The sequence below is a fragment of the Austrofundulus limnaeus genome, unplaced genomic scaffold (genome assembly GCF_001266775.1).
Source record: "Austrofundulus limnaeus strain Quisiro unplaced genomic scaffold, Austrofundulus_limnaeus-1.0 Scaffold305, whole genome shotgun sequence".
NCBI classification, from domain to species: domain Eukaryota; kingdom Metazoa; phylum Chordata; class Actinopteri; order Cyprinodontiformes; family Rivulidae; genus Austrofundulus; species Austrofundulus limnaeus.
In genome coordinates, this window is record NW_013952707.1 from 667647 (window position 1) to 679628 (window position 11982).

At 40.6% G+C, this 11982-nt stretch overlaps 1 protein-coding gene across 1 annotated transcript in view; it reads right to left on the reverse strand.

Moving 5' to 3' along the window:
- Positions 1-7125: 7125 nt before the first annotated feature.
- Positions 7126-11982, reverse strand: part of tmem198ab (transmembrane protein 198ab) — a gene marked incomplete in the record, with an annotated part of 39562 nt that continues 34705 nt past the window's right edge. Inside the window, 3 exon segments of the mRNA XM_014021787.1 lie at positions 7126-8224; positions 8335-8531; positions 9855-10436. Coding sequence (XP_013877241.1) covers positions 8072-8224; positions 8335-8531; positions 9855-10436 — 932 coding nt within the window.

Consider the following 11982-nt stretch of genomic DNA (forward strand, 5'->3'; position numbering starts at 1 on the left):
GAAAAGGGGCGTGTCACCTGTCACTTGATTGATGGTTATGTATATATTCTCTAATGGTAGAAACCACCTTTTATCCACACTCAGCCATTTTAAGACTGTTTTAAAATACACATAAAGCGTGTCTGTTAGTCAAGGTGAGTTTACAGTTTTTCTCATTTGCATTACATTTCTCAAAACAGAATAAAAATTCTCAAAACTACTTGTTTAATCTTCACATTATGATTCACTTGGGCACATCAAAACAGCAGTTTCCAACTCTTTGGTCCATCCATGCAAATGATTCTGTACAATTCTCTGATATTTCATTCATTTTCAGTTACTTTTGTCAAATTGATCAAAATTCATTATATGTCTCTTTTGAATAATCTCAACCCCCACAACATTTAAGCTTTAGTTCATCGCTTTAGTCTCTAAATGCAAATTGGTTGAACAAATTACATCAAAATTCTACACCCAACAGCCACTTTATTAGATACATCTTGCTAGTACCAGGTTGGACCCCGTTTTACATTCAGAACTGCCTTAATCCTTCATGGCACAGGTTCAGTTAGGTACTGGAAACATTCCTCAGAGGGTCTGGTCCATTTTGACAAGATAGCATCATGATGCCGCAGATTTGTCGGCTGCACATCCATGATGCGAATCTCCCGTTCCACCACATCCCAAAGATGCTCTATTGGATTGAGATCTGGTGACTGTGGAGGCCATTTGAGTACAGTGAACTCATTGTTGTGTTCAAGAAACCAGTCTGAGGTGATTTGCATTTTATGATAGTGTTATCCTGCCATCAGAAGATGGTACACTGTGGTCATAAAGGGATGGACATGGTTTGCAACAATACTCAGGTAGGCTGTGGTGTTGACATGATGCTCAGTTGGTACTAATGGACCCAAAGTGTGCCAGGAAAATCTCCCCCACACTATTGTACTATCACCACCAGCCTGAACTGTTGATACAAGGCAGGATGGATCCATGCTTTCATGTTGTTGACGCCAAATTCTGACCCTACCATCCGAATGTCGCAGCAGAAATCGAGACTCCAGGCAACGTTTTTCCGATCTTCTATTGTCCAGTTTTGTTTAGCCTGTGTGAATTGTAGCCTCAGTTTCCAGTTCTTAGCTGACAGGAGTGGCACCTGGTGTGGTCTTCTGCTGCTGAAGCCCATCTGCCTCAAAGTTTGATGTGTTGTGTGTTCAGAGATGCTCTTCTGCAGACCTCGGTTATTTGAGTTTCTGTTGCCGTTCTATCAGCTCGAACCAGTCTGCCCATTCTCCTCTGACCTCTGGCATCAACAACGCATTTGCACCACAGAACTGCAGCTCACTGGATATTTCCTCTTTTTCAGACCATTCTCTGTATACCCTAGAGATGGTTGTGGGTGAAAATCCCAGGAGATCAGCAGTTTGTGAAACACTCAGACCAGCCCTTCTGGCACCAACAACCATGCCACGTTCAAAGGCACTCAAATCACCTTTTTTCTCTGTTCTGATGCTCAGTTTGAACTGCAGGAGATTGTCTTGGCCATGTCTACATGCCTAAATGCATTGAATTGCTGCCATGTGATTGGCTGATACTACATTTGTATTAATGTGCAGTTGGACAGGTGGACCTAATAAAGTGGCCGGTGAGTGTTTATACTGTCTCTACAATCGACATTTTTTTTCTTTTTCTAAATCTGTTCTGAATTGGTAAATTTCTCCCAGGTGAATTCTAACTTTCATCTATGCAACAAAGAGCATCTTGTCACCTTTTTAGACACTCTACAGGGATCTCATCCCTGAACAAAAGAGGGGTCAGACTGGAAATGACTTGTCAAAGTATGTGATAGTTTGGGACAATGTCAGTTTCCATTGCACCAACATCATCAGGTGATGGTTTGTGTCCCACAACAAGATGCTGATAGAGTTCCTGTCCATTTATTATTATTGCTACTGAGGAATTTTTCTCAGCATGGAGATGGAAAGKGATTGTCAGCCACACACGGATGACCCTTTTAGCTGCCATGGAGGCAGTATGTGATGACGTCACAGCAGATGCCTGCAGAGGCTGGATAAGACACTAAAATTTTCTCTCCATGGTGAAAGAGAAGATATTTGTTGCGATGTGGATGAGAATTTTTAGCCCGACAGACAGGAGTGTCAGAAGGTGTAGGTAGACTGCACTGTGATTCCTACAGCACTGCATGGACAGGTTTCCTAAAGGAGATATGTGTTCACATTTCTACTTTTAATTCTGTGTTCTCTGCACTGCTGTGTTTTGAGAGATGAGCAAAGGATTTTGAGCAAGAAACTGGGTTTTGCAGATAATCCACTGTGTTTTGTTATTTGTATGTATTGTTTTGAGAAATTCACCAAAGCAAATGAGAGAAATAAATGAATTACAATAAAAGGACATTCATGGTTCTCAACAGGAAACAGATGGAACGTTCACTTTGAGGCAGAGGAGTTGTTCAGGTGGGAGACTTGTTTCATGAAGGTGCTGTAGATGGAGGATGGATCAAGAGATGGACTGTTGGTCAAAGCATTACCTGCAGTAATGAGGATAGTGCTCTGGACAGGTTAGCTTTGTTCTAACCCACACCTATGGTTCCGAGATTTGGACCAGGGCTAAAAGAACTAAATACTGAATCCACTGCAATACTATCTGTATTATAACCAACATACATCATGAGGTTTTTTCTGAATCCTGTTGTTTCTGGGGAATAAAAGAAAGATTCTGTTGGATGTTAAACAAAGAAAAAATGGATATTTTGGCATAATTTAATAATGACTGTTAAAGGGATTTTCTGTTTTCTAAGAGTTCAGCAGATGTGTGTAAAAACAACTCTCACACATTTGGTTGTGTTCAGGCCCATCAGGAACACATGCTTTAATAATCAGTCATAAGTCAATTTTGTTTTTTTTTTAAAACATGGTGTTACCAGCCAAGAAAATGACAATAAAATAAATAAATCAGTAAATAAATACATCCCACTGGATTCTAACACGTCTCAGGTCCTTTAAAATCCAAAACGAGTTGGAAAAGTTAGAAAGTAAGTGCTGTGTTTTCTGTACAACGTTCACATTGATGCAGATGAGCAGGTGTTCAGCAACAATCATGCTAAATAAAAATGTTCATCCCACCTCTCCTTACTCTGTTTTATCTTCAAACGGCTAAAGACAGGAAGTGTTCATGTTTTCACTAAGACAAGGTAAACCAGAGTCACTGCAGGTTTTATTCAGCTTAGTTTACACTGGTACCTTGGCCCGATCTGGTTCTGAAAGGAGCTTCAAATCAGAACTCTTTATTGTTATTCAGGCTCACCTCTTAGAGAGCTTCATATATTACACATTCTTCAAAAACATTGACTTATCTGAGCTGAACAAAAACTCGTCTCCACTAAAATAAAATAAACTAGCATTCTTCAGAGGAATGCATATTGCAAAGAGTATACAGTATGTGATCTGTTAGCACTTAGAGATGATGCTCAGCTACTACCTCGCCACATTTTAGCTCAGTATCTATAAAACTGACTGAATTAGAACCAATCTTGTTGTTGCTAAGATTGCTTAGCTGTGGCAGTCATCTTGAATTAGGTTGAATACAAAAGTCTATCAGTTATAGAAGAACATCCAGTTATTACTGAGTTTCATTAAAATACAAGCATTGGTTCATTGGATGTTTTGCTAACAGCCAAACAAATACAAATACAAGCCCACAATGGAGGGCAGTAAATTAAAATTATAAACACGAACAATCATTTATTTTACTGTAGAAAAAAGCATTTGTGAACAAAGCATCTCATCAGCTTAAAGGGATCCCTGATTAGTTGTAACGTTAAACTTTATTTGATAAACATCTATTTTAACTGTAAAATAAAGACTATAAATACTGTAGGCTTAGTTTTGTAAATTTTTAAAAATATATTTTAACATGGACAGAGCCATTTTATTTACACGCAAAGCATTCTGGGTAAATGATGATGTCAACTAGGTCCTCGGTGCGAGGCTGCTAGCGAGCTATATCCACCCTGAAGGTTAATCTTGGACAATATCTGATGATCGACTCTTTTAAATGAAACCAGAGAGCGTTGACAGAGAGGAGAAGGTAGAAATGACTCAGCCTGKAACTGAAAATATGGATGGAGGACAACAGAGCTGCTTCATGGAAGAAGAACCTCAGTTTAGCCTGTTAGCCTTTGTGTTAGCACTGATGCTATATTGCCTTATATGTATTAGCTCAGTGCTAGCGCGACAAGCTAAACTGAGGTCCTCCATCTATATTTTCAGTTCCAGGCTGAGTTATTTCAACCTTCTCCTCTCTGTCAACGCTGTCTGGTTTCATTTAAAAGAGTTGAACATCAGGGGTCTCATTTATACAGGATTGCGTGGAAACCATACTAAAAGTGAACGTACGGCCAAAAGGCGGAAATGGCGTACGCCAAAAAAATTTCAGATCTATAAAACAGTACGTATGCATGTTTCTACGTTTCCTTTATAAATCACAGCTGCACTTCAGAGATTGCGCACGAGGTCCCTCCTCAGGTTCTACCCTCTACACGCCCACACTCAACCATAAACAGTCAATGTAAAGTACCTCATGAATGTTAAGATGTATTTAAATCAGTCAGCTGATCATGCCAACAAAAGTGATTGGTTCAGGCACGCTCCGTCGTGTGTCTGGAGGATGACAGGTGCTGACTGACAGCTGCTCACGTGAACAGATTGTCTGTAACTGACACAGATTTTCCCTCATTTTGCTTTAGAGTAATCTAACGATTTTTATAAAAAATAAAAATAAAAAACCTCAGCTTCAAATTAATTTCCCATCAGAGCCTGCACGATAAAAAAAATTAAGTTAAATAAGTCAGATAAAATTAGAAATAAGTTCACCGCTCATCTCCTCGTCCTCTCCCCCTCCTGCCTGCTCTGTTCTCCGCGGCAGACCCCCCCGCGCGCGCACACACACACATGCAAGCATGCACGCATCCCCCCCGCGCGCGTGACAAACACGGACTTTAAACGTGAAGGTTTATTATTCACACTGGCGAGGTGAGCGCGCACTGCGCGTGTATCCAAAGCTTTTGCTGTCCTGCTGTTCTAATCGGGGAGGGGTCTGTGGGTCAGGGTCGTCTGAGGAGGAAGCCGATGAATGGAGTTGCGCACGGGAACTTTTATTTAAGTCTGATTCTGAAGGTAAATTAAATATCTGACAGTGATCATTACACAGTGTGGCTCTAATTCTTCACTTCACCATCTGTGTCACAGTTTCACGTCTCCAAAATGAGCGTACGCATGGGTCAAAGCTGGCGTGAGGCACCGCACATTTTCACGTCAAGTTTGGATTTTATAAATCACAACCTTGGCATAAAAAGTGGCGTACGCAAGTTTCTGGGCTCAAATTGTGCGTACGCAAGTTTTATAAATCCAACCCCAGATATTGTCCAAGATTAACCTTCAGGGTGGATATAGCTCGCTAGAAGCCTCGCACTGATGACCTAGCTGACATCATTTACCCAGAATGCTTTGTGTGTAAATAAAATGGGCCCCGTCCGTGTAATATATTTTTGAACTTTTAGTTTAAAAATTTACAAAACTAAACAGCCTACAGTATTTTTTATAGTCTTTGTTATAGTTTAAATACATGTTTATCAAATAAAGTCTAATGTTACAACTAATCGGGGATCCCTTTAAAGTTTGAATCAAAAAAAGGCTAGATTTATTCTGATTGGTTAGCATTACTGGCCGCCCGCCTTTAGTTGTTGAATGTTGTGTTTTTGATCAATAATAGATGTTTTTGACTGAAACTGAAAATCCTTTCTTGTTGTAAACTACTACTTAGTTCATCAGTTTTGAAATTCCCTTAAAGAATTTAATGATTATCTGTTAGCACTAATAGCCGCAGCTAGCTTTCACACTTCCTGAGCAGCCCAGGGGCACTTCCTGCTAGTGTATCATCACATTTTGACTGAAATAACTGCAGAATAAAAAAACTGTTGGTAATGTCAAATTTGATAAAATAATGTTTACATGAATCATTTTGAAACTTCCTAATTTTAAGATCACAGTGACTATGTTAACCTTGGTTAGCAATTATCTCATTGATTTAAATAAGATCAAACTGTTTTACTAATACAGTATATCTCAGTGTAAACTTGTCCCTCAGAACTTTATACTGGAATGTATATAATTTATTGTAATACCACATAATAATTTAAGTCCAAATCTCAAACATTTTTCATATCTTTTCTCTTGTTTTGTTATTAAAACAATGTTCCACTAAAAATGTTTTGACAGTTTTACAAACGGCCACAGCTTTGTTTCAAAATCGGGGATAAAGTGTTAAATAAAATACTTTTGTTTTGTTGGGAACGCAATTAATAATAATAGTAATAATACTGAGCAGCTTAAGTGTTCACCTACATAGCAAAATTTTTCTGGCCCGGTTCTGGTCCACACTGTGCACGCATTGGTCAGCGCATTGGCACGCATTGCCAGAGCTGGAAATGGGCCAGCTCTGGCAATGATGGCACTGTTTTAAAGGTGGCATGCCACAGCTGGCCCAGTTGTGGTTTGTTTTATGTGGTGCTGACCAATGCGTGCACAGTGTGGACCAGAACCGGGCCAGAAAAATTTTGCTATGTAGGTGAACACTTAAGCTACTCAGTATTATTACTATTATTATTAATTTCAACATATCAGAAAAACTCATCAAACAGTTTTGGAAGAATTGCAGAGTTGTTACAGGGCTTTCAAATCTGTCCTGAACTTGTCTCAGTAAAAGCAAAAGGATTGTGAAATAACTTTGGGAGGCATTAGCAACCAATCTCTACTCATTAGAGACAAAAGGACAAAAGAGTGATCAAACTGAGACACTTTGGAACTTAAAAGAAAAACATAAATTTGCAAGTCATCTGCAGGGATGTTGAAACGTATTTGCACTTAAGATGCAACTGTGTGAAGTTATTACGGACTCCAGATGGAAAATTTGCAATTTTGCATGGAGTGCCAAGTATAAAATAAAATGCTGAAAAATGTCTGTACCTCAGAGCGAGGTAGTGACAGACCTGTCGAGATTTTTGATTTTTTTAAATGCACCATCGGTGTTTTAACAAAAACACCCCAAAAAAAGGCAATTCATGCTAAAAACACAGAACTAATTTCCTCCTGCTGCTCTGCTCCGTCTCCTCACTGTCCTACACACACACAGACACACACAATCCCTTAAACTGGCAGATGCACCATATATTAAATACTGACTGTAAGTCTTCATCAGTTTGTCCTGAAGATAAACCCCTTTAACCTAGAAAAAAAGGGTAACTTTCTGGAATAAATTTTATTTAAATCTGTTGATTTTTTTAATCTTTCTGCAGCTGGTGTTTCACTAACAGACTAAGAAAAGTGGGTCTTGTGTTTGATTCAGGTGAGATCTAACGAGAGGTGCCAGTGTAAACAGCTTCTCCGTCCAGTGAAAACATCCTTAAGCTCAGCTCATTGTAGCTTACGTGTGTGGTCCGAATAGGGACTGAGCCTCCTCAGTTTTCTAAAAGCAGTTTGAAACGGAGCACCAAGGGTGACGAAGGGTTTCCCCTTTATAAAAACATCAAAGTCATAATAAAGATCTCAAAGTCTCTGTGTTTTCCAAATGGCACAAGAAACAAGAAGTTTTCCTTATTCCTGAAGCGATAGATGGAAAAAATAAATAAATAAAGGAAAAAACCTGGACAGGATTCTTCTTCTGACTTAATCTGTGTGTTAGAACCTGAACTGGGTCCACAGGGAAACTCTGGCACCTGATCTGGCTTGACTGAAGACAAGACAGACTAATCAGGGGGATTGGTCCAGCAGACGGCTCCTTTTCTTTGTTTTCAGTGTGTACAATGAAAGAGTGACTTTTTTAAAAGATAAACTCCTGAAAATCACCAACCAGAGTCAGCTGAGTCAGCTCAAAATGTTTCCTTGCATTTCGGTGGATGAATGGACCCGGGCTGAAGCCAGAATCTTTAAACCCAGCAGTGATTTGTTGTGATCGTCTAAAAGGTTGGGAAGTGATTCTTTCTCCCTGGTTAAGCTTTTGGGAAGCGGAGCGGTGGTCAGGCCCGGAGAGGAAGTCCAGCTGCACCAGTCAGGGGTGTAGTGGAGCCACAGTCATATCCCATCTCCACCACAGCATGGGAGCCTCCGACCAGGCGTCCTGAAAAGGGTTGCTCTTGCACCTGCCGGTCCCGGAAACTCTGGATGTAACTCTGCAGGAAAAAAAAAACTTTCAAATTCAGGCTCAAAGTACATCTGAGTTTTCACAAAACAAACTGAAACTCTCAACGGATGAGAGGAACAATAAACCCGACATATTTACCGGCGACAGGACGTCTGTGTCGTAGCGGCGGATGGGGTTGGGCTTGCGGCGGTAGGCGGGCTCGGCGTGGAGCTGCTTGGCCTGACTGTGGTGGGAGGAGCCATGTTGCTGCTTTTTCTTTTTCTTGTTGCGGTAGCGGTCGTCCCGCTGACGGATCCGCATCACCTGCATCCTCCTTTGCTGCCGGCTGATGATGACTGCAGGAGTCAGAGGGAGATACAGCTCACTTAGACCCAAAGGTCTCCTTTTAAAACAACTACTATAATATTTGATACTTTTAACTTTGAACTAGCATTTTGATACGTTTTTGTCGGCCCTTCAGGAGTTTTAGCTTTTAGCTAACCTTTGGATACATTTAGCTTTTTGCTAGCCTTTTGCAACATTTATCTTTAATATTGTCTTTTGCGATATTTAGCATTTCGCTAACCTTTTGCTACATTTAATTTTCAGCTAATCTGTGCAGCAATTTTTCTAGCAAAATTTTCAGTCCTCATGAGCATTTGGGACCTGAGTTAATCTTTAGGTAATCTTGAGCAATATAATGTCAATATTTGAACTTCAGTCAGTGTTTATCATATTTCACTTTTCTTACAGTCAGTTTGTGAAAGCTCCATACGGTTCCAGGAGAAAATTAAGGGTGTATTCAGACCAGGAAAGTCCTTTGGTCCAATTGTTTGGTCCGGACCAAAAATGGACTTGTTTTTTTTTTTTTTGTTTGGTGCGGTTTGCATTCACATTGTGCTTTTTTGCAAATGAACTATAACTTGTAAACAAAGCCATGAGGCTGACGATCATTGCTCCCATTGGACAAAAAAAGGACGGGGGCGGGACGGAGCCACAGACCCAGAAGAAAACAAGGAAGTCCTGTGTGCTGCGGTTCTGATGCGCACATTTTTGCTGATAGTACAACTGCAATAGCATTTAAAATGTCAGAAGCAGCTAATTTAATGGTGGTTCCGTGATGATATTCTAATTTTGGAGCGGCGTCAGTAAATGTGTCCTGCAACCCAAAGGAGACGAGGTGCTCTGCGTGTTCTGACCCACAACATGCTGCCAGCAGAGCTGCTAACAGGAGACGACTCAGGTATGATTTCAATTTATTTAGCTCAGCAATGGTGGCCTGTGAAGTCCAAAAAGGTGCATGTTTAATGCAGTTGGTTCAGTTAGAGTCCGGTCTGTATTCACACCAGAAGAGAACTGAAGCGAACCGCACCAGAGTTCGTTTGGAAGCGGACCGAGACCACCTCAAAAAGCAGGTCTCGGTCCGGTTGTTTGATCTGCACCAGAGTTCGCATGAGTGTATTCACACCTGCACAAAAGGTCCGGACCAACGCTGGAAACGAACTCTGGTTTGTTTAAAACGGAGCAAATTATCAGGTCTGAATACGACCTAAGTATTCTTTTTTCTCTGAAGCAACTTTACTGACTTTAAAAATATTTGCAAAATCTTTTGGCAAAGAGGCACATTTTAATTAATAACCAAAATAAAATCAAATATAAACAGAACCCCATTCACTAACCTTTGGTGTGGGAGTATCCCTCTGCTGTCACTTTCCATTGAACTAAGACTCCCAGCAGGGTAAGGGAGGGCCACACTCCGAGCACCACCCAGGTCATCCAGCACACGGGTTTTCCTGGTTCAACCTTAATCCGCTCATAAATGTAGAGCACCAGGGCAAAGAGTTCCACAAAGTAGTCCAAGGCCACGGTGATGATGGCAGCACCGAACGCAGCCGTGGAGAGTGTGGTGAAGAGGCGCTGCCACTGCAGGGTCAGTACAGCAAACAGCATGCCCAGGCCCAGCAGCACGCCTAGGGGCACCCAGACGGAGCGCGACGGGTCCTCGGATAGCTCCGCCATGCCCACCAGGGTAGCCACACCCACCAGCAGGCCCAGCAGCAGGCCCACCATGAAGAGGCCCACGCTGCGGACCAGCATGGTGACCAGGCCGCAGAGCGTCCCGATGCCCAGCCCAACGCCGACCGAGGCCTCCGCGCTCAGCTGGGTGTCCAGGACGCGCTCCTTGTAGCAGAGCACGAAGATAACGACAGAGCCGAACATCAGGCCGGTCAGGAACATCACCGCCTTGAAGCAGCGATAGCCTGAAAAGACACATTGAAATTTTGAGAGTAATTGCTAATCGTTGAACATGAAAGTGTTTCTAGCTAAAAAATAAAAGCATCAAATGGCTAACTAAAACGTAGCTAGCAAAAACTAGGTAAACTACAAAAACAAAACACAAGCTATAAAAGTAAAATAAAGGCTAGTTATATTTAACCAGCCTTTAGTACACCATTATCTTGAGCATTAATAGCATTAACAGTCGTAGTCTTAGCATTATTGTGTGAATGCTTCACAAGCATTCACATGATAGAGATCATTTTTTTCTTCCTTACGTTTTTTGGCACGAATCTGGTTCTGAAGTTTTTGTGTTATTTTAACAATTCATTTATCAAAACGTTTAGCTCCTTCAGGGCATTCCGGCTATGACATTCAGTATTTACTTTTTTAGCTATTTCACTTTTTCAGCCACATTTTTTCCCATTGAAATTAAATGAAGCTGTTTTCAAGATCCTTAAAATCCTTTAAAATGTTTCTAAATTTTTACAGAACCTTACACCTTTTGTTCTGCTCTTTTTTACTTCTTTGAGATAAATTTAACTTCTTTTTTTGCTAAATTTAGCTTTTTCCCCCTGCTATTTCAGCTATAATTCTGCTTCTTTCTGCTATTCTTCGGCTATTTTCTACTTTTATTTGCTTCTTTCTGCTATGTTCAGCTATTTGCTGCAATTTTAGCTAATGTTCAGCTGTTATTAGCTAAAGTTAGCTTTTTAAAGCTAAATACACATTTTTTTGTAGCTATTATATCTTATTTCTGCTAACTTCAGCCAACTTGTGCTCCTTATGCTTCCTTATGCTATAAAGAATTTCCAGCTTTATATTTATGTTTAATGTGAACGCTGGGGTGCCTTTTCACTTTTTGTTTTTTAAAGAAAGAGAAGAAAATGGTGAAATGTAAATAGTGAAAGAGAGGTTAGAAGTTATGTGAAATATACAGTACATCAAGAAAACACAAGACAACACACCTGACATCTGTCTGCACACCTGCAGAAACAGAAAGAACAAAAACACAAAAACAAAATGCATAAATACAGGGGTTAGACAATAAAACTGAAACACCTGGTTTTAGACCATAACATCCCTTTCAGACAGCTTCCTCTTGTGTCCAGTTAATCCTGTTGGATGTGGTTGGTCCTTCTTGGTGGTATGCTGACATTGCCCTGGATACTGTGGCTCTTGATAAATCACAAAGACTTGCTGTCTTGGTCACAGATGTGCCAGCAAGACGTGCACCAAATATTTGTCCTCTTTTGAACTCTGGTATGTCACCCATAATGTTGTGTGCATTGCAATATTTTGAGCAAAACTGTGCTCTTACCCTGATTATTGAACATTCACACTCTGCTCTTACTGGTGCAATGTGTAATTAATGAAGATTGGCCACCAGGCTGGTCCAATTTAGCCATGAAACCTCCCACACTATAATGACAGGTGTTTCAGTTTTATTGTCTAACCCCTGTATTTAATAATGATTATAAACTTGCTGAAAGGTGTGTGTGTGTATATATATATGTGTGTGTATACATA